We start from the raw sequence: 22,912 nt of genomic DNA on the forward strand, positions 1-22,912 counted from the left end.
AAAGTACACCTTGTCACTTAATTTTCATTTTATTGCCATCAGCCCGTTTTGTTTGTCGCTTTAGTAGGAAAATCTCATACCTTTATCGCTGTCACTGTGCAAAGTGCCCACCACGCTGCCGAAGAATCGCTTGTCCAGGATCTGCAGCAGTTGCAACGCCGTGGCATGCACCTCCACTCGAGGACAGCCCGTCATCAGGAGCGTCACGGTTATCACGGATGTGTAATGGTCGCACGGGTATTCCCTGTAATTAGAGTGGAGGGAAAGGCGGTGAAAGGATAATACGGCTTACAAAGTAACCTAATGAGGTTGTTGGCTTGTGGTTATGCGGTTCGCTCTGCTCAACACAATGCCGGAATGGTTCAGCTCGGCACACATGCCAGAAATCAACAGTTGTTGAGCTCCCTTCCACCTGCAGCCGGCACCAGGCACCAGGCACCAATACCAGGTACCTGGTAACCGACCGACCAGAAAAGCCATCACCCCATCCAAAATCCCTACAGATCCATTAAAATGTCGTAGCCCACTTTCAAACTCTCTTGTCTGCACACACATGCACCCATACGTAAATTTTTAGCCCCCAGGGTGGGTGTGGAATAATGGAATAACACCTTCGGACCAGAGCCACCACCCGCGTCCAACCCACTTCACTTCTGCACTGAATTGAATAATTTACGCAAATCGATTTTCGCTTTGCATCCCCACAAATACAAGACACCAGGCCTGGTCGCTACAAAGTATGCTGTGGTTTAAGTTCGGCTTGAGCGAAAAAATAAAGGGAAGTGCACAACTTATATGTACATATAGTAGTCTATGGCTTTGTATGGCCGTAAAGATCAAAGTTCAAGGATAAATGGCGGGCTATTCAAATAATGCGAATTGCCTGCCATAGTCAAGCGAAGGAAGCCCAAAACAGTTTAGATACTATCAATCATGCGTGGCCAAGCTATTTCGATTGCTTCGACGCCTTTAAATCGTTAATGGAATTTAAAGAATTTAAAGCATTTATCACACCACCCATTAAAACTAAAATGGTATTCGCATCGATGTGCCAACAGCATGCCAACAGCCAAGTGCCACAAAAAATCTGGACAAGCGGAAAATAAAGTTGAGCATGCCACGCGCTGGCCAGATGCTGCATGTGGCTGAACCACACTAGAACAAACAGGTAGACCCAAAAGCAGTGTGATGCGACTAGGAATTACCCTGTATGTGTACTTATACTCTGCGAAAATCTTATGCTTACCCTAGTCTAGTTATTTTAAAAGGCTTGCAGAAAAAAGTTCTAAAACTAAGAATGATAAGTTCTTAAGTGAACATCGTCCCAACCTACAACTGCCATTTGCGATTACAGGGTATGTGGAACAGAGCTCCATTTGAAACGCAACTGCAGTAAGACGCTGTCCAGCCGACAAACATCTTTGCAGCGCGTGTGTTCATCCAAAGTGGTCGAGATGCTTCTGCTCTCGTTTTGTCCTTCGGTTTTGGGGGAACCGCAAAACATCACACACCAGCCACCCACCCACCGGGATAAACCGCAATCTGGTGTTCTCTCGTTACTATGTAAAACCGCCTACAGTGCCTGCGACATCGACAAATGACGGCAAATTGCGAATGAAAACGGCTTTAACTGCGGTTAGACAGTCGGTTTAGTTTCTAGAATACCTAATTAGTTCCTATTAAGACCGAGCAAACAAACGCTAATTATGTAGCAACATGTATGCATTTTTTTTTTTAAATTTTCAGACAGCATACATATTAAAAATGTCTGCTTTTTAATATGATTTAATTGTGGCAATGAACTCAAAAACTGCATGGCTTTGAATAGTTAACATAGTTGAATAGTTAGTACAAATTAAATAATGATTTGTAAGTGTTTTTTGATGCATCCTCTGGCGCTTTCTTTTTATGGAACTTAAAAACCAGTAAAGGAAATCGCTTTCGACACATTTGTCCACCGACAGTTGCACTTGCATTAAATGCAATGAGCCATGTATGCTATGCTTCATGGCCTCTACTGTTTATCTAGCGATGTGTACAGGAAACGCCACAGTTCGCTGCCATAATGGCCAAAGCAAAATAATAAATGTACTATATATATGTATACAAAAGAAACAACTGGCAGAGGAAACGAAACATAAAAAACGAACTTGGCCTGAACAAATAGGCTCTCAACCAATCATGTGTGCGCGTAAGTTTAAAGAGTTGCCATTGTGGGCAGACACGTGAAATGCTACTTAAGAGTGCCAGTTAAATCGGTGTTCAAGTCCTTTATCCCCCCAATCCCCACCAGCATACATACATACATATGTATATGGCATGGGAGCGATTATGGCGGCAAGTGAGGTGGGCGGAGTGTAATGTAATTGGCTGTCGAACAAGTTGAAACAAATTAAAGGGCACAACGTAAGGCGATTACGCAGCGCTTAAGCGGCATCCGTGTGCCCATCTTTAAAGTGCCATTTCCTTTCACTTACTTGGCGCTAAAGATCGAGGCCAGGGCCAGGAAACATGCATCTGCCTCACGTGGTGTCGATGTATAGCACCGGTCTATGACCCATTCCAATAGTTGTCCGATATCCGGATTGGACTCCAGCAACAGAACGACCGTATCCCTCGCCAGCTGGTAAATCTGTGTGAAAGTGACCTCAGTGTTAATTGTGGTTCAAGTGGTTGGGGGTCAAGTGGGTGACGCGTTACCTTTTCGTTCTTGGAGGTCAGCAGCATGTCCAGCCACTTGTAAATGATGCTATCATCTTGTAGATACGATGGATTGAAGATCTGACCGCAACAGAGCAGAGCGGACATGGCCTAAAGCGGTAAAGGTAAGTCATTTAGAACGTTACTCCCTAATGGCTTCAAAATCAGCAATATGTATGTATATATTTAACTTGCCTGCAGGGCGCTAAACTGCAGCTTCTCCTCCTCGAGCGTATGGTCGCTCTGCATGGTGTACCCAAGTGGCTTGGAGAAGCTGCCGCACCAGGCGGCAAATAAATTGAACAGATTACGCTTCAGGACCCGGGAGAGAAGCGTGGCACAGGCCTCGACTGAAAGCAGAACGAACAGGCCATTAGTTTGAGCAGATGGATGGAGATTTGCCACCAACGCTGTGGTGATGACAGCTCTTCGAGCAGCACTTTGTCGACTTACGTGGGAAGTTCTTAATCATTTTGCGTATGAAATTGCAAAAGTGGGCTTTCACCTCGCGAATGCTGAGATTATCCTTGTCCGTCTCAGACGTTAGATAGCCCATGGCGCCCGAGATATACAGCACAAAGGTGGGATGCAGCGACATCGTGTCGCGTTCCAGCACACAGGTGCTGCAAATGGATGATGGAAACGTTGTGGCCATTAATATTCATATTGATCATTGTGCATAGAAATTCCTTACCTCACACCGAACGTTCCGTTCTCGGCAATCTTCTCCAGCACTCGCACCACCTGCAGACGCAGGGCATCGCGTCGCCGCCGCCTGCGCATGTTCTCCTGCTTGCAGTCCACCGCCTCACGGATGTACACCACCAGCTCCTCCATCAAATCCCTGCCAGAATGCACACGCACTTTGTCAGTTGAATCAAGTTGGATATAGACTTGGTTGAGACTTACTTGAGCGCATCGTGGTTTATCAGACCCAAGGCATTTACGGCGGCATCTCGCACATCGACGACCTCGCACCGGAGGAGCGGCACCACCAGTTTGTAGAGCGCTTGGGGGGATGCGCTGCCCATCGCTGACTTGTCACTGCGATCGGCGTTCAGGGAGTCCGGCGATGAGCTGTAAAACAAATTTATGGCCATGGATTTTAGTGTCGAACAGCGAGCGCTCCGGGGCAGTAATTTCTGTTAATGTTCCTATCTGACGGTGGGTGCTTGTGCTGCCTTGGCAAGGTCATCGTTTAGCGAGAGTCCATAAAGTTTACTGCGATTTAAACTGCTACGCGCTACTGGATCTGTGAAAACTCGCTCACTTGACAAATTCAAATTCCAGGACGTTTTTCAAATATATATATATCTCATTCGGGGACCCTCTGTTTCTACGTTGCAACGATAAACATTATGAATTTTAAACTCGAAATCATCTTTCAATTAAAACCCCAGCTTTTTTGTCGCCCTGAATTTTCCCTTTTCCTTTTGTTGCTGGGGGGTGGGCTTGGTCAGGACGAATAATAATAAATGACAGCAAGCAAATAACAATTTTATATAATTTTTTTGCTGCTGCTACTGCTGAAAAGCGAACACGAAGCTAAATCAAGCTTTTGCGGGTTTCGTGGGTTTTTGGGAATTGTGGGCAACTGGCTGACATGCGCTATATGAAAAATAAACAAACTTGTCTTCAAATTATTTTCAGCACACTGCAAATAGGGGGCGTGGCAGAAAAAAAAACGATAGAAGGAGATGAACAAACTGTTTGCCAAATTGAATGGAAACAACTCAATGATAACCAGATGAAAATAGGAAAATATCACTGAAAATCAGTCTTAAATAAATAGATTTGCATTCAGAAAGAAACAAATATGCAACAATTTTACTAGAAATGAAGCAGGATGTTTGCTAACTTGGGATAGTTTTCAGATTGAACAGAAACTAGTTAAACCTTTTAACAAAAAGAAGAAACAAAAGAAAATAAGCACTAGCGGGAAAACTTTAAGACCATTTTTGCTATTTGAAAAGTGTAACACAAAACCTTTCAAACTCAAGAGTGCGAATACAAAGGATAAAAACTTTTCGGGCTAATTTAAAACATTTTTAATAACATGCCAAAGCTACACAAACACACAAATAACATAGACAAGCAACAAAAATATAATAAACATAGGTATATACTCAGTTTGCATACAGAATACGCTGATAGCTATTTGTACAAAAAGTTATGTAAATCGAGTTATTGTTTTGCAGGTAGTATTTTGTTTCATTATTACTCGGTTTTGGTTAAGGTTTAGGTTTTGATTTGGTTTAAGGTTTTTGGTTTAAGTTTAGCTTTGGGTTTTTGGTTTAAGTGTTGATTTGGATTAAGGATTTTGGTTTAAGTTTTGATTTGGATTTTGGTTTTTGGTTTTGGTTTTGGCTGTAAGTAGTTTGCTTTACCCAAGTCGCTTTTGGCGCGCCTCTTTGCGTCCATAGGAGAGTGGCAGCGTGAAGCGCGTGACGATTCCCTCGGGCCCAAACACATTGGATGGTATATTGTCCAGGGAATCGGACAGCGAACGCGAGTCCGACTGATCTTGTAAACTATAAATTACAATCCATTTATATATATTGATATTGATACATATATGTATAAACAGCTGGTGTGGTTGCGATACTGAACGGCTGGTCATGGTGACTGTTGGATGGTTCGATTTCGAGATTGATGTGATCAATGTTTTATGTACGCACTTGCACAGAGAGATATCATATTGGCATAATGCTGACCAATCTGTTTGCCCAGCTCCCGTGGGATGTTCGCTTGGTGCGGACATGGACTCTAACATTCACTGGGACACACGTGCAATGTGGTGAACAGGTGGTGGGTGGATGGGCGGATTGGAGTGTGGGCGTGGAGTAAATAGTAGTGGACTTTTTCTGAAATACCCCTTTTTATTGACATTTTCCCTCGACCAACATTTACACACTGATGCGATGGAAATGCGATGTGTGTGTGTTATGGGTTGCAATATTTCGCATTTAATTCAGTTGAATCTAGTTAGGAATTCTACGAACAGTCCGTGGAAACGAATTTCAATGATTTACCACAATGAAAAAATGGTTTAATGTGCAGAATAACATATTATAAAAATTCAATAAAAACTTTCCTTTGAAAACCCATCTAATTGCTGGAAATAATAAATTTATAATGACAACAAATAGACTGACACACTTAACATGCACATACACTTTTTATGAAATTTTACGAAACTCTGTTGCTAAATTTGCAATGCAGTAGCATTATTCAAAATAGATTTTTTATCAATATAGCTAAAATATAATGCTTTTGAATAGTATGTTTTTCTTACTAAATCTCCTTTTTTCATCAGTTATTGCGCTACAAAATAAAAAACTAAATTCCAAAGAATTTTATTTATAAGCAGCTTATTTTCAGTTCGATTGCTGAAGGTAAAAAAATACTTTAAGGGGATCGCACAATTGCGAACGAATCACGACAAAATTTAATTACCAAGAATCTGTTAGCCAGTCAATAGCGTAAAAAAATGGCAAACATGCATTTTTTCAAACTTTACGGTCCTATTTCTCGGAATCACAGCTTTATTACATGTTTTTTCGGTGACCAGACTTCGATTTTGTGCATCGTAATCAACCAAATTTTTGTAGATCCATTAAGGTAATCTAATTTCGGGCTCATTTTGTGCAAAAGTGTGATTAAATGTGAGTATTCAGCTAGCATACCAAATCCAACCCATTAAATTTGGCTCTAAAATAATAAACAAGCTAATGAACGCACGATGGCATGAACAAATATTGACAAAAGAGCCCTGCTGTTGTTTGTGCTTATGCAGGCTGGTACATGGAGTTTAGTTCAATTAACCAAATATAAACTTATGGGTGACTTCTGAAGAATCCAATTGAGTGCATGCGTGTAAAACAAACCAGCTAAACATACAACAAGCGGTGTGAGTTACGTGAATGAAACAATTATTGATAATCACATATTAAAACGATTTGCATTCACCATCAATATGCAAATGGAGTTAATACAAAACCCATTTTCAAATATCAAAATACAAACACATACTGTTCTGTCTTTTTGCTTGACACACAGCAACTTAAAACACAAAACCCACTCCAATGAAAATTGGTTTGAACAAGAAAACAAAATATATAATATAGTATCACTTTTAATAACTTCACTATCACTTTTAATAACAAAGTACAGGTCAACTGTAGTACACGGATGTATAATCACTACATGCAAATCGTGCCGAATGTAATTGAATGCGAAGTGTTAGTCAAACAGAAGTAATGAAGTGTCTTGTTTGTTCTGAGCTTTGGGCGGTTGTTAGTGAGGGGACACAATAGATGCACAGAGAAAAATAACACACAAATTGTCAACCTTTTTCACAGGTTTATCACATCAGCTTACGGCAAGTTTCAATGGCTTGGCATAAATCGATTTCATTTCAATTTGGCAGTTATTTGTTCATCTGTGTGAACATGGCTTACAAATGCGATGCGTTTCGTCACTCACCTCAAACTCAAGTCAGGTGATGCACATCGAACGGCGACACTGGGAATCTGAGGCACTAGTCGCATGGCACAGGCCACCTGATTCCTCCAAAGACGCAAGTACGAATCCTTCTGGCTCTCGGTGGGCACTTTCTTCGTTGGCGCCGAACTTCGCAGCAACGAAGCTCGATTGTCGCTCACGGGGCTGCATTACGGGAAATATTTAAATATTATTAATAATATAGATTTTAGTGAAACTCCATGCAACTTACGTGGGATCAATGACACTGTACAGCGCATTAAGGCGCGTGAAGCAAATTGGCCAGGCCTGCGCCACAGCCGATGGGCACTGTTGCAGGACATTCTGTCGTTCCAGCAATCCAAACAAACAGGTGGCCCAGGGATCGAACTGAGGCTGCGGAGAGCTGGCCGCCGTTGCCGAGGCATTCGGTGTTGAACTGGACTGCGAGAGGTTGAGTGTGGACGTAGAGGATTTCGAGTTGTCTGTAAGAAGAAGTATCAAAAGAATTATGCTTCTATATTCGTTAAAAATGGCATTCAATAACTGCCCACCATCTGTCAGTCCAGCTAGCCACACTCCACTCGATCTTTCAGCTATCCACTGCAGATCAATGCAATTGGCATTCAGAATAGCCGTCTTCTCCGTCTGCGGCAGCTGTGGCAGGCACTTCTCAATGATGCCAGGCACACAACGATCCATGACATCGATGAGGGGCGGCTCCGTTTCTGGGATACCCAATGCTCGCATCAGATTCTTCACTTCTTTGAGGATCAACGCGGCCAGCTTGCGCAGATACGTGCGGTAGTTGCAGAGTAGCACCAGTGCAAAGCCCTCCACAAAATGCAGAGTGGTGGCCAGAGGAATTTCATTCTTCTTGCCCACATCGCTGGCCATGTTCAGCACGGTGTGTTGCGTGATACTAGACATTCCACTAGAGGTAGTTATGCTGGAGGCAGCACTACTGGCCGTATTCAAATGCTGCTGCTTGGACAACTGACTGCTGGCGGTGTCTTTGGCTGGCGCTGATGTGACCTGAACCACTGTAGCCTGCACCACCGTTGTCGTTGTGGTGGCCGTAGTCATTTTGGCTTGTGACGTATTGACCACGTTGGTTGCTCCACTGGGAGCACTGGTGGTGTTATTCCCATTCACATTTGTGGCACACCGCCAGATGTTGAGGAAAGTAAAGAGGATGCGCGTGCAGTTCTCCAGCAGCTGCGGATAGGTGTCGGTGACGTCGCGCACCAGAAACTGAGTGTAACCGTGCACGACATCCTGACGCCAATCCGGGAAATCTATGACCAAAGTCGTAAGCGACTGGTGGGTTAGAATTCGCAACTCCTCATCCATGTGGACCGATAGTCTGGAGAGCATGTCGACAAGCTCGTGAGGCGTCATTGTATCGGGTATCAATCGCGGTACGGCGGCAACACACGTTCGGAAGAGATCGATGCGAGGCTTTCTTTCGCCAGATAACATCTCGTCCGGCTCCTTGTTCTGGTTCTGTGTATTGGTCATCATCAGGGGACGACCGTAGTGAACATCCAAAGCTCTCAAAATATCCACAAAAACTCTGCGCACATGAGGGAAGTACGTAGACATTCCAATACTTTTGGCGGTGTCATCCGTTAACAAAACATACATCTTGTTGAAGGTCTTCTTCACTCGCAGGGTGTTACCAGATGGCAGAACTGGCACCGTCCTGGGCATCGGTGGTTCACCAGCCTTCTGCTGCAGTGAATCGGCGACGACCAAGAAGGCTCGCAGTCCAATGCTCATGCGTTCCGGATTCAGGATCAGCTTAATCGAACGACCTACGCACAGCAGATCGTACACGATCTCGCGCATGGCGAAGTCCAGACGCTCCTGGGCGATGAACTGGATGATCTTTACAAAGATGTTTAGGGGAGTGTCACGTGGCACAACTCCTTTGGAGCCCCTGTAAAACAAGTAACAAGTTGGTGTGGATAAGCAATATTCCCTCGCATGGTTTTGAATTCATTACTCACTTGGGAAACAGGGAGTTAACAATGCTCTGGAGGCGAGAGTGAGTGGCCGAGTTGGACTCACACTTGATGCGGATCATGTACACCCACAGTAGGCGAAACAGTGACTCAAGGGCGACGCGGCTCATTTTGGCATCGCGGTTTTTCAAATTACTCAAGCACATGGCGAGGAAGTAATGCCAGTTGGTCAGGAAGAAAGTCTTTTGCGAGACGCAGAGCAAGCAGGTGACCAGCGGGAAGAGAGCCAATCGATGCTTAGACTTGGTGGAGGCATCCAAGGTCTGCACATAGAGCAGCTCCACAAAGTTCTTAACGCACGGAACATTCACCTCGTTTTTAACGGCCTGTGAAAAAATGAATGTATTACTTCAATGACTTAAGAGACAATTGGTATTGTTACTCACCGCCGCCACCGGCACCAGGATCTCCACAAACAGTCCGGCCAACGCATGCTTGATATCCTTATCCTTAACTTCCAAAAAGTACTGACCGCACTCGTGCATAAACTGAAAGGACGCCTCGAACTCCTCAATGGGCACCATCTTGACCCGGAAGAACTTCATGCCCATCAGCAGACTGATGATGCTCTGCGTGGTCGTCGGTGACACCTCCTTGCCACGCAGCTCCTTCAGCTCGCTCATGAAGCGCTTGCGTACCGATGCAAATCGACTTTGAGCCAGTACACCGATAACCTCTGCATACAGATCCGCAATCATGTGGATATTAAGGGCATTTGGATTGTTTTGCAATCCATCCTTGTACTTGAAGTGCTTAAAGGCCAGATTCTCGATGCTGCGCACCAAATCCTCGTGGCCCGGATGATACGGCAACTGTTTGAGTATCTCGATGAGAGCCAGACAGAAAATGAACTCCACAGCCGCTTCCCTACGCTGCAGCTGAAAGTCCAGATCGACGGTGGGCTTGTTGGTTGCCGCCTGGGAGCTACTGCCACTCGGTGCTGGTTTCTTGAGGTCATTCTTGATCTCCATGTCGGACAACTGGCGACGATGCCAGGCCAGCAAGGTGTGCAGCAACGATGGCAGGCAGTGCTCGGCCACTGAGCCCAGAGCGGATAGTAACTGATCGAATTGCTGATCCTCGCCGCGCTGCAGCAGCTTAGATAGATTCTTGTCGGCACTCTCCAGCATCACCAGCTCGATCTTCTTCTCAGCTTGCGCTGTAAAGTCACTGAACAGATTGCGCATCACGATCTCACCAGGCCGTGGAGCGGAGGTCTCCACGCTGGCCACCCTGGCGGCCAAGGCATGCATCTCGGCTTGCGTGTAACTGGGCAGGACGTTGATGATCGAACTCCTGGAATGAGCTCCCCAGGGTAGCAGCGACTGCCGCTGCGGAATAATCAGAGCTGGCGGTGAAGCGTAACTCTGGCGACTGGCCGGCAAACTTTGGTAAGTTACCGCTGACGATTGCTCCACATCGCCTAGTGGCAATTGTTGCTGCTGCTGTTGTTGCGACTGTTGTTGCTGCTGCTGCTGTTGCTGTTGATATAGCAGTTGCTGTGACTCATACTCTATGCCATACGGATAGTCATCGCCGGGCAGCTGGTAATTAATGGGCGACGTTGTTCCACTGGCCGTATTGCTACCATTCGGACCACTACGAGTCGTCTTCGGCGTGGATGTGTATTCCGCCGAGTTTATCGAGTGGCGCTGGCCGGGCGATCCACCACTCGGATTTCCACAATCCAATTGAGCTGATTCAATGTTATCGACGCTATCGCCGCCAGCCAGGTTCGCCTGATAAGCATCTTCCTGGAAAGCGTTACGCTGTGGGCTCTTTGTTGGTGTTACCACGCCCACTCCCACTCCCGCCCCCGCTCCGCCTGCGCCCGCTCCACCCACCGCAGTGGTCACAGTGGCTGTTGATGTTGTTGCCGCTCCAGCTGCTGCGTTGTTGTTGCTGTTGTTGGCTGGACTGGCGGTGGAGGGCGAGGCAGCTGGATCGCTCAGGTGCTGCTCATTTGGGTTTTGATTTGTGCCTGGTTAAAAAAAGAACGAAACACATTATCATTATCGGTTTTACGATTAAGCGGATTACACTTATCAGTTATTTATAGGTATAGAATTACATGTGTTGATAGCTGGACAAGTCCAAAAATGATTCACTCTGTGTGCAAAAATCATATAATAAGCACGTTTATGGAAACAACAAGTTTAATAACATTTCAATACTTAGTTTTACCAATAATTTATACAAATAATCACATTTCATATTTTTAATTTATTCAAAAACCTAAAACTGTATACTTTTCTAGATAGTTAAGTAGAGATATGAGCGCTAAATCAGCTATGATGTGACATTTATTAATTGTTTTGGCATTCTAAAACTTGCGTATACGCGATATATGCTGTATGAATCTTTGATTTGTGATCTGTTATTTTAGTTGTTTACCCAACCTTGGTTCTAGGACACGCCTATAAAGCGAAATCTGTAAATAGAAATTATCATCAGCAACCATCAACAATTTAATCATCATCAAGTGTGGGGGTGTGGCAAGAACACGCCCCGAAAAACTCAAATTGGTTAGAGAAACCAAAACGAGCTCCCTTTATGGTCCCAATTCTGGACTTGGGGACTTGAACTTGGGAACTGAATCGTGTCGGTTGGTTATCATTCAATATTTCGGTTTTATATCTTAATTGCCAGGAAAGCACTGTAAACTTAATACTGCCACATGGTCTGATGAATGGCGTGCCATTGGCCATCTGTCGAAATGAAACACACTCTGGGGTATATGCAAAATAATAATTACAATTGATGATTTGCTTTACTTCTGGCAACTCATATCTGTTTACGGACACGATGATAAGAGCCGAAACTGAATTCTAACTAAGGAAAATGATGGGAATGTGTAATATAGCTTTCCCAGAATATTATCATGCTTGAATTTAAGATACTACGAAGTGGAAATGAATTTGAATTGCAAATATCTGGGGAGGTCAAATTTATATTTATCGCTCTCTGAAAGGAAAGCAACTCTATAAAAGTTAAAGTGATTCAGATTCTCCTTCTACGTAAGCATAATTATCAAATAAATTGATGACAAATGTTAAATTCAATAATGCATTAAGAATATGAACACTCAAAAGTGAAAGCTGGCATCAAACAAAGGTCATCCCTCAATTGTCTAGCAAAACGACACCTCGTTCTATTATTCAGATCAATTATCGTGACTTATTTCTGGCCGGAATTCCTTTAAAATCGAACTCAATCAATAGACCGGAAGGAACACGAGTCAGTGCCAGTGTCCTTTATAACATTATTGGATGGCACCAGGTGAATAATATATATCAAATACCAAATGTAATCCAAACGATATGCCGTGTGTCATGCACCAAAGAAGTCAGCTGTTTTGAGCTGCCACCGAAGGTCTGGTAAAGTTCAGGGTAAAGGTTTTTGTGAATAATTGATAAAGTTGAAGTACAAGGCAATTTGGAGGACTCACTGGGGGGAAAAGCAAAGGTTAATCCCAAACTTTGTAGCGAAAAGCCGTGAAATCTCCGGCAAGGAAATTTTTCCCAAAGACAACCAAGTCCAAGCCCAGCGGAATAAGTAATGGGTTGGAAAATGTTTGACATTTCACTAAACACATGTATGCGAAGAAAATCGAAAACATCACAAGGAAATCTCAACTAAAAAATGCGAAAACATATGTACACAAATATATATATATGTATATGTACGTATTATTAATGCCATATTAACACGCTCACCCAAATCGTCTTCCCGAACGAATCGTACGTCTTATAAAAGCTCTCTGGATGTGTCATATGAGGGCAGCAACAACACACGCGAATAACACGATTCCATGCCACTTATAAGATGTTCGACGAACCCGAACAAATATCTCTGCCAGACGATTAATCCATCGCACTGGGCCAAACTCAAATCCAAATAAAACGCAAAACATTCAAAAACTGCAGCGGAGGCAAGAATGTAAGGCAAGTAATCTGGGGGTTCGACTGTCAGATACTCATTAGTCACTGTTTTATGGAATTTGAATGATAGCAAGTACAGAATCTTCAACATGTTTATATGGAGTTCCATTTCTAGTTATATGTTTTACCTAATTTTCATTTTAACATATTCTATTTTCATAGAAAACACTGAAACATTCAAACTACAAGTAGTCTTTTTTAATGTTTTATTTTCTTTATGCTATTATCAAATTCAATTTCGTTGGAAAAAATATTTATAGTTTAGCGCATGGAATTATTTTTAGTAGCTTTTTTATTTCTCTGTTGAGCATTTTCAGGCACCAATAGATTTTCGCTTGCTTATTTCGATTTTGGAAATCGCTCTGATTATTTATAAAAAATGTAGAAAAAGAACGTTTAGAAAACAATAATAAAAATGCAGATAACCCCAATCCAACCCATTGATTTATGTTAAATCGATAGGTAATCAAACATTTCTTTAAAATCATTGTGAATGATAACAAATAAATTGCAGAGCAACAATTGCGAGTTAACAATAATAAACAAATATTTTTGGCAAACGCGCTAAATGAATAAGTAAAGTAGTCGAGAAGTGTGGGATGATAATTCAAAATATTAGCGTTGTAGAAAAATATTCAAAGAATTTGGCGGAAAGTCAAGCTATATATTTAAATATATCGAATGGTTTGTTGTTTATAAAAAAGTGTGTTTGTTAGATGCAACCGATTGCTATCTTTGAAATCGCACATCAACTTGTTATTGATTTTCAAACATTTATCTTATCTTCGCCATTAATCCATCAACTTTCGCCCTTGAACCCTTTTTTCAGTTTGCTTTCTTGGAGTTTTTATTTTTTTTTAATTCGATTATCTGTGCAGCAAGTGATAGCGAAAACAATGAACATTATACGAATTTCGTAATAAGCCCGATAAGATAACACCATATAGCAAAATCATGTAAACTCATGTGGTTCGTCAATATTTTTTCACATAAACTTGAACTCAAAACCTTCAAAATTGTTTATCGCAACTTATTTTTATCGTCTGTAAACCAAATATTTCCTGGATATTTGGTTTGGTCACCCCGTTTCCAAATGCTTATCGCTTCTTTTCAGTGCTCGAATATTGTATGTTTTGAACTTTCAAATCGCCATGTATGTATGTATAAGTACCTTTTAGTTTTTTTGGAGTCCATTGAAAATTCCATAACATGAAAGTGGAGCATAAATTTGTCAGGGAATCGCAGCTGGGAAAATGATACTCGGGCAGATTTACAATTGTTCTGCCCGGCTAAGAAAAAAAAACGCAAATGCGATAGCGAGTGTATTTAACACTAATTAACGCGAACAAGTATTGCAATTAGAGGCACGTGATTTTTGCATCCACACAGTTTACAAATAATATTTATTAATTGTTGCTTCAATTGTTGTTTGCTACCGTGTCCGATTGTTTTAGATTCGATTAAAAACGGTGCTGCTGATAAGGTGATTTCAACTATGTCACTGGGTCACGATTTATGTTTATTGCACTATAAATTGCTAAGGAATTAACGATTAGCAATCAACCAACACTCATTTTCCCAGTGGAAACATTAACATTAACATTTACAGCCGTCTCTTAGAGCCTCTCTCTACGATTTGTATGCTAATTAGCCAGAAATAATGAGCTCAGCGTTTTGCAAACTTGTACACCTTTTTGTACTTTATTAGTTTATTTATTGGCCGATGTCAAATTACGTTGGCCATCCGAATGTGATTATTTGTGTGTGCCGATAAATAGAACCGATTTCGATATGGTGGCACATATAGACGGATATTATATATAGTGGTATATATAGACGGGCAGCTCGCGTTAAATCCAAAATAAAAATTTCGAACGGACCGCAAAGTGCAAAATGCGAGGCAAACGACGGCGACGACGACGAATTTCGACTGCGGCGAAAACGAACCGAAAAAAACGGACGGGCTATACGGAAAAAAAACAAAAACAAATACAAATACAAAAAAAGAGCGAGCGCGACGTCAATGGCAGCAGAATACAACAACAAGGAACGCAGAAAATAATACTGTACAAAAATCAACAAAATGTGAGCAACTCGCGCACGCTCGCAAATTGGAAGCTCGAAATCAAAACAAACGATTATTGTCTATTTAAAATTATGATTAACAATTGCGAGAGAGAGGGAGAGAGAGAAAGAGAGAGAGAGTTTGGAGCGAACGGAACAGCTGTTTGGCTACTGCGGCGAAATCAAAAATCAGCTGAGTTGCTTTCAAAACAACAACACTCATACGCCGCGTTGTACCAAATGGGAGATGATGAAAACCATTTGTTTGTTTACCTATTTGCGTTCTCTCTTTGCGGATTCTAGCTGATTAGCACAGCTAGTGGATGGATAGACATACACATATATAATATATCTGTCGCATTAGCTTCAATTTACTGGCGGTAACCTGGGCCGCGCCTTCCCGCAGAGAAGTGCTAAGTGGAAAACTTTCCGCCCTCGGCGGCGTGGAAATCCCGCAGAGAGCCAAGGCTGAAGCTGAGCTCCAACTACAACACTTCACAGGACGTCCTTAACCCGAATTCCGTGTGGAAAACCGCGGTAATTCAATTCAATGCAAGTGCGCTCCACTTGCCTGAAGGGATTAGAAATTGGGAATCCAGTTGACTGGTTAAATTATTTGAAAAGATGTATCAATACAAGTTAAAAACACTATATCGATGGAAACACATTTCCAATCGTAATTTACTTTAAAGTTAGATTATGTTTTACTTATTTTATTAGGTCTTGATTTTAAATAACTTAAAGAAGTCTAGTCAGCAAATAAAAAGTCGAGTTTTATCTTACGATAATCCAAAAGTTGTATTGATTCCCTAAAATTCTCATGTTCGAATCAAAGTTTTGAACAATTTGCAAACTTAAATAAGCAACTTCAAATCCAATAAATAGACTTGAAAAAGTCATAGTTTCTAGAGATAGACTGTGTATAATTCTCCCTGCTGATTTTCCTTCATGGAAATGACCAACTGCCTTGGCGAATTGCTAAACAAACTTTGTGCAAATTGATTTCACCAAGTTGTATAAAAAAAGTAAATAAGCAAACATAATAAAAAAAAAAACAATGCCGAGTGAAGCATTTTGTAACGACAAACAGTTAAATTGATTATGAACGCGCCCAGATTGTTTGCCATATGTACGAAAAATTAGCACTTTGGCCCACAAGCACGGGCACTTTCCATTTGTACAATATTGGTTAGCTGAATTAGTTAACTGCTTTTATTGCAATTGGCGAATTACATCACGCCCACCGCATAACTAGGAGTTGCTACTACCAAAATGATGGACTGGCACGCGATTCGAGAAGGCAAACCAAGCAAACACGCGACCGGAACGCACTTTACACCCGCTAAAAAATAATTGAGAACGCACTTGATTTTTGTTGGCCCCAAGTCGGCTATATAAACCTATTTCCCCGCACACTCGGATTTTGAATCGGACTAGTGTGTTTTCCCTCTGGTTTCGGTACTTTGTGCCTCGACGGCGGGCAAACAAATGAGAATGAGAATGAAAATGAAAATGGGCTGATGTACGAGCGTTTGGAGCCCGAACTTATGCAATTTCGCACAGGTGATGGTAACGACGACTCGACATTTGACTTTGGATGGCTGGCGGAATTTTCTAATTTTGCCACACTGCGCTACAAAATCCGTTGGATAACTGCCAGGTGGTGCTGATGGTGGTAGCGATGGTGGTGGTGGTGGTGGTGCTGCTGCTGCTGAAAGAGCAGCAAAACCAAATGGAAATAAAAGCCCAACACACCCATTGACGCCAGACGTTTGTTTTGCTTTTCTTCCTCTTTCGGCGCTGAATGTCATTATCAAGGTTTATTTGGCACTCTGTTTTTCCCGCCTTTTATTTTTTTTTGGTTGCGATTGTGAATGAAAAGCGTAGAAGTGAGTGGGCGGGTTTGTTTTCGGGGGAAATATTGAGATAGGGCCAAATCGGATTGCGAACCGGCTTAAATCGGCGGTAAATCAATCTCGGAATATAATGAAAAATTGCTGTGCGCCAAAAGAAAAGTAGAAGAAAAAAGGGAAAACGTTGAGTCCATAAATTAAAGAAGACAAAGGAAGAGATGTAAACTGCATTATGTCAACGGTGGGCAAGGACTTATTTGTTTCAGACAAATACTAGATTATTTATTGCACAGCTTGTGTTCATTATCTTGGGTATAGAATAGAATATATTCATTAAATTTTAAACTTATTTAAGTTAAATTTTTTTTGACGTAACTACATACTTTTGTATATATGTATGTTTATATGTATGTATATAATATCACTTTTTCTTAAGTGCTCCCCATTAAACTAATGGTTCCCTAGCGACAAATTCGCAAAGCAAACATTTAAGTTCTCAGATTGAAGCCAAAAGCAAACATATGTACACACATACATTTATAGCTGTATATTCCTTTGTTGCAAAATTTGCGATACCCAAGTGTAAACAAAGAACCCAAAATTAGAATGAAAATCTCACTTTGATCTAAATCGAGAGAAGAGGTAAATATTTTCATAGACGCCCAAACACACCGGCGACTCTCTGTGAAGATATCGTACATATAAACACTTAGAAGCCCTTAGGATAGAAGTTTTTCAAAGTAAACAAACCGTTTCCTGTGCACTAAGAACTTGCTCCACTGTGGTACAGTGAATCAAAACCATAAATTGTTCAATTTGATTAGGTGTGCAAGTGCGAGCAGGAGAAAGAGAGTCGGCGAGAGAGAGATGGCGAGTGCGTGTGGATGGCCGGCAATCAAAGTGAATCATCACTTAACAAATGAGGAAGACAAAGCAAACAAACAAATGGATAACGGATAAACAGATGCAAAAGAGGTGAAGTGTGTGAAGGTGCGAGTGGGAGGGGCGGGAGAGAACAAAGGAGGCGAGGCAGTGAGTGAAATGCAGTGAGATAACACACACACACACATCAGCGCACACAGGCAAACAATTAGTGGGCGTGTGCAATTAGCAACAAAAGCAAAAAACTAAGAACAAGTGCAGTTAAACGCAAGAGTTGCGCGATGCAAAAGGGAAAATCGAGAAAATCACGCAGAAGGCTGTTTAAATCCCAAAAATAGCCACTTATGCAGCTGAAAACTAAAACAAGACGCCAAATAGCGAAAAACTCACCTGCAACCCCTGCTTCCAAGGCAAACAAATCGTCCTGCAGCTCCAATTGATCCATTGCAATCAAATACACTTCCTAATTAAAAATTGATGGCTAAAAACAATACGCGTCTGCAAAAGTTGCAGCTGCGGCCATTTTTTGCTTGCCCAGCGTGGAATTTCAGCTTTTAATCACGTTTCACGTTTTTGAACACTCAAAGAACACTTCTATCATTCTTTGGCACAAGGGCACAAGAAAAAAACACTATTTCCAATTTGATTTAGGCAATTTTCAGAACGTTTTTTATTGCAAATGTTGGACGAAAATTTACGCGTAGCGAAGAAGCAGAAAATTGTGAATCAGCTGATTTTTGTTTTGACCAGGGCTACGTTAGAAACTTGCCAATCGATAGGCGATTGTACGTTACGTTTTATTACGTTGCGCTATCGGCGCTCAGCTGTTTTCCCCGGCAATGACGTCACGCGTGAACACTCAATTTCTTGTATTTTGATTGGTATTATCAAATTAGTATCGCATTTATCTGCAAATACTTGACTAAACATAAATAAACGCGCGCTAATCAGGGCTCGACCATGTCGCCAGGGATTGCAACGTGTGGTTAAAGGCCTAACACAATGGCAAAACAATCAGAAGTCGACGAGGCGCAAAGAAGCTAAAAAGGAAGAATCTAGGAAAGTTTATAAATAATAGTAAGTAAAAGGAATGAACACTATTGATTTTGACAAATGAACTTGTTACCTGTATTAGTTCTGACTTTTAACTCTACTTTTTAGATATAATTACAAGCGCTTCCTAAACTGGAACGTACGCCAATTATATTGGCATAACTACCATTCTTATTCAATCTCTTTCAAGTGTCTGTCCTCTATACACAAATGTAACGAATTCTAAAATATGAAATTTATGAATCGCACGAAAAACGCATAATTCGCAGTACTTTAAGATTAAAGAACTGTCTTAGTAAGATAGCATTCATGGCCACGTCTTATGCATAGCTCCTACTATCTTGAACAAAAGATTTAGTATCTGTGCTTAAATACCATGCTAAATTATAGATAAACAAACCAGTTCTTCATAAGAAAATGCATAGTAATCCTCATATACTACCATTGCAGATACCAAAATGGAAGTGCCTGTGCATCCGCTGAGCCAGGACCCCACGGCCGCTTGGAGGGAGATCAGCAAAACGCAGCGCGTGATCAAGGTGACAATGAAGCCACCGACCACCACGGTGGCGCCCAACAAGGCACGAGTGGTTTGCATGTCCGACACGCACTCCTTGACGCCCTACATCAAGTTCGATATACCAGATGGCGATATATTCATTCATGCCGGCGATTTCACCAAGTGTGGACAACTGGAAGAGGTGGAGGAGTTCAACACCTGGATTGGAGCACTGCCCCATCGCCACAAGATCGTGATTGCTGGCAATCATGAGCTCAGCTTCGACAGAACCTTCACCCATCCTTTCCAGAAGAGCAAAAGTCATGCTTCGAGCAGCAAACACACGGGCATGTCCATCCTCGATGATCTGCCCACTCTGGGCAATGCCAAGGAGAACTTGGAGAGCGCCGTGCAAACGCAGAATGTCCGCGATGTTCTGACCAACTGTCGGTATTTGGAGGATGAACTACTCGAGATTTGGGGCATTCAAATTTATGGATCGCCATGGCAACCGGAATTCTGTCGCTGGGCCTTTAATGTTCCACGTGGAACTGCCTGTTTGGATAAGTGGAATCAAATCCCGGAAGGCATCGATATTCTGGTCACCCACACGCCGCCCGTGGGTCACGGCGATCTCTGCTGTTCCGGCGTTCGAGCCGGTTGTGTGGAGCTACTCAGCACAGTGCAGCAACGAGTGCGCCCGAAATACCACGTCTTTGGACATGTACACGAAGGCTACGGCATCACAAGCGATGGCAGGATCATCTTTGTGAATGCCTCAACGTGTGACATCAACTACCTACCCAACAATGCCCCCATCGTTTTCGATGTGACGCTGCCCCCCGGATTTCGCAAGGATTAGCATGCCTAGATGATTATTTATTGTGTCAGGTTCAATGAATTTATTTTCGTCCCACTTTATGTTTAAGTTAAGATATTTCGTCTGTAAAGATCTTGAAGCACAATTGTAGGTGTCTAGAGAGGTAGAATTCAATTCGCACGAAAAAAATCCTCTTTACAGAAAGATGCCATAAAATATTTATTCAAGTAGAGTGCATTTGTCAATATATAAATTAAAAAAAAAATAAACAAGTTTTGAAGACACCTCAACTTTTGAAGATTTTCAATATGATATAATATAATTTATAATTATAATTTATGTAAAGGTAAAGCGAACCCTGAGATACATACATATATTTTCAAATTGGTTTCGATAAGCCGCCAGAAATGGTTTGGAAAAACCTTGGAATGATTATTGCTTAGCAGCCCTGTCTCCCAATTTGACATTCCTCTTTGGCGCCCAGTAACGGCGCTTTTCCAGTGACTCCCCAATCAGCGAACCAACTAACCTGAGGCTGCACTTTTCGCGTGGCGACCAAAAAATTATAAAAAAAAAGGTCCCGCAGTAGATTTTAATTTGTATACTCCCAATTTTAGTCCAGCAAAAAAAAAATAATATGGTGAGAAGAAGAAAAACTAATTAGTTTAAGAGTTGCGAAAAGCTGGAAGTGAAATTCAAAATCAGAAAAGATGTGTCAGAAGATGTGAAATGAAAAGATGTGGGAAGTGAAAATGAATAAGAGTTAATTGGAAATGAATAGCTAATTTCGAATTTTTTGAAAAGTCTTAACTGTTACTGCCCACAAATCCTTGAAAAATAGGACGATCTTATAATTATTCTAAAATATATTCCTTGTATGTATTATAACAGGCAATCAATATTTTTTAATAATATTTATTCTGAACTTTTTCTTTGAAATTAATGAAATGTTCCAAGGATAAAAGAGTATTACTTTTTCGTCATATGATATTATTCTTGATATTAGTTTTAGTGAGTAATTTATAAAAGAAGTAAAATAGAAAGGGAGGACCTAACCTAACCTTAAACAATGGCGCCTTCTCTTGCCCAGCTCACCACTTTTATGTTTTCCTCCACCAGCGCGAAGTAGTCTCCATCCAGATTGGCCAGTGCGGCATCCAGATCGGCAATGCCTGCTGGGAGCTGTACCTGCTGGAGCACGGCATCAACCTGGACGGCAGCCTGAAGACCAAAGAGGAGCTGACGGCCAGCGGGAGCAGTGCCAGTGTGGGTCACGACACTTCGGCCAACGATGCTAGAACCTTCTTCACGGAGACCGGCAATGGGAAACAAGTGCCACGCTCGATTTTCGTCGATCTGGAACCGACGGTCATCGATGATGTGCGGAATGGCTGCATGAGGGAGCTCTATCATCCGGAGCAACTGATTTCTGGAAAGGAAGATGCGGCCAATAACTATGCCCGAGGTCGTTACTCCATTGGCAAGGAGGTTATCGATAGGGTGACCTCACGGCTGCAGAAGATCGCAGAGCAGTGCGACAGCTTGCAGGGATTCCTCATCTTCCACTCGCTGGGCGGTGGTACTGGTTCGGGATTCACATCCCTGTTGGTGGAGCGCTTGTCCACCGATTACAGCAAGAAGTGCAAGCTGGACTTTGCCGTCTATCCATCGCCCAAGGTCTCCACCGCCGTGGTGGAGCCATACAACGCGCTGTTGACCACGCACTCCACCATGGACCACTCGGACTGTGTGTTCATGGTGGACAACGAGGCCATCTACGATATATGCAACAATAGCTTGGGTGTGGACAGGCCCGCCTATAGGAATCTGAATCGTTTGATCGCCCAAATAGTGAGCTCCACAACGGCTTCTCTGCGTTTCAGTGGCTCCATGAACGTGGATCTGAATGAGTTCCAGACGAATCTGGTGCCCTTCCCCAGAATCCACTTTCCCCTGGTGGCCTATGCCCCACTGATGTCCGCCGAGAGATCGGCCCACGAACAGCATGCGATTACCACTTTGACCAATGCCTGTTTCGAGTCCTCCAACATGATGGTCAAGTGTGATCCCCGTGCGGGCAAATTCATGGCCTGCTGCATGCTGTACAGGGGTGATGTGGTGCCCAAGGATGTGAATGCCGCTGTCTCGGCCATCAAGTCCAAGCGGCACATTCAATTCGTGGACTGGTGTCCCACCGGTTTCAAGATTGGCATCAACTACGAGAAGCCCGCCTTTGTGCCGGATGGAGATTTGGCCAAGACCTCGAGGGCCTGCTGCATGCTGTCCAACACCACCGCCATCTCGGTGGCCTTCTCCAATCTCTCCTACAAGTTCGATCTGATGTTCAAGAAGCGAGCCTTCGTCCATTGGTACGTGGGCGAGGGCATGGAGGAGGGCGAGTTCACGGAGGCGCGCGAGAATATCGCCGTCCTGGAACGCGACTTCGAGGAGGTCGGTCTGGACAATGCCGAGGAGGGCGGCGACGAGGACTTCGATGAGTTCTAAGCCGACATCCCAACAATCCCAGCCAGACTTCAGTCACTACAATATCCAATAATTATGTGTAAATAAATTAACCAAGAGTTTGAATC

General features: G+C 42.6%; 3 protein-coding genes across 15 annotated transcripts in view; 2 read left to right on the top strand and 1 right to left on the bottom strand.

Moving 5' to 3' along the window:
- LOC117141019 (protein furry) overlaps positions 1-18,658 on the bottom strand; it is a 47,634-nt gene extending 28,976 nt beyond the window's left edge. For 3 of the 11 annotated variants that reach the window (XM_033304282.1, XM_033304288.1, XM_033304286.1), the window contains exons 1-14: positions 18,340-18,657; positions 9,596-11,190; positions 9,195-9,535; positions 7,737-9,124; positions 7,436-7,667; positions 7,186-7,368; positions 5,088-5,231; positions 3,610-3,777; positions 3,395-3,544; positions 3,154-3,323; positions 2,896-3,050; positions 2,701-2,811; positions 2,478-2,632; positions 81-244 (exon numbers count right to left, since the gene is read on the bottom strand). In XM_033304282.1, coding sequence (XP_033160173.1) covers positions 81-244; positions 2,478-2,632; positions 2,701-2,811; positions 2,896-3,050; positions 3,154-3,323; positions 3,395-3,544; positions 3,610-3,777; positions 5,088-5,231; positions 7,186-7,368; positions 7,436-7,667; positions 7,737-9,124; positions 9,195-9,535; positions 9,596-11,190; positions 18,340-18,394 — 5,011 coding nt within the window. In that variant the 5' untranslated portion in view covers positions 18,395-18,657. Of the gene's footprint in view, positions 1-80; positions 245-2,477; positions 2,633-2,700; positions 2,812-2,895; positions 3,051-3,153; positions 3,324-3,394; positions 3,545-3,609; positions 3,778-5,087; positions 5,232-7,185; positions 7,369-7,435; positions 7,668-7,736; positions 9,125-9,194; positions 9,536-9,595; positions 11,191-14,321; positions 14,423-18,339 lie in introns of those variants that run through there. The other 8 variants (XM_033304292.1, XM_033304291.1, XM_033304283.1 and 5 more) reach the window with 7 other exon arrangements.
- Positions 18,659-18,767: 109 nt separating this feature from the next.
- On the top strand, positions 18,768-20,591 carry LOC117141027 (metallophosphoesterase domain-containing protein 1). Of its 3 annotated transcripts, none has more exons than XM_033304308.1 (2): positions 18,768-19,008; positions 19,453-20,591. In XM_033304308.1, the coding sequence occupies exon 2, from the start codon at positions 19,461-19,463 to the stop codon at positions 20,361-20,363; it is 903 nt and encodes a 300-aa protein (XP_033160199.1). In that variant the 5' UTR covers positions 18,768-19,008; positions 19,453-19,460; the 3' UTR covers positions 20,364-20,591. The 3 variants fall into 3 exon arrangements, with proteins under 3 accessions (XP_033160199.1, XP_033160198.1, XP_033160200.1); XM_033304307.1 differs by having other exon boundaries at positions 18,768-19,026; positions 19,453-20,590; XM_033304309.1 differs by lacking the exon at positions 18,768-19,008 and adding an exon at positions 19,283-19,297.
- Positions 20,592-20,806: 215 nt separating this feature from the next.
- Positions 20,807-22,910, top strand: LOC117141024 (tubulin alpha-4 chain). Its single transcript, XM_033304298.1, has 2 exons — positions 20,807-20,961; positions 21,441-22,910. Exons 1-2 carry the CDS (start codon positions 20,959-20,961, stop codon positions 22,824-22,826), a joined length of 1,389 nt encoding a protein of 462 aa, XP_033160189.1. The 5' UTR covers positions 20,807-20,958; the 3' UTR covers positions 22,827-22,910.
- The last annotated feature ends 2 nt before the right edge of the window (positions 22,911-22,912 follow it).

The sequence above is a fragment of the Drosophila mauritiana genome, chromosome 3L (assembly GCF_004382145.1).
Source record: "Drosophila mauritiana strain mau12 chromosome 3L, ASM438214v1, whole genome shotgun sequence".
NCBI lineage: Eukaryota > Metazoa > Arthropoda > Insecta > Diptera > Drosophilidae > Drosophila > Drosophila mauritiana.

Excerpts from the sequence above, each read along its gene's own strand:
- LOC117141027 (XM_033304308.1), top strand. The coding sequence starts at position 19,461 with ATGGAAGTGCCTGTGCATCCGCTGAGCCAGGACCCCACGGCCGCTTGG.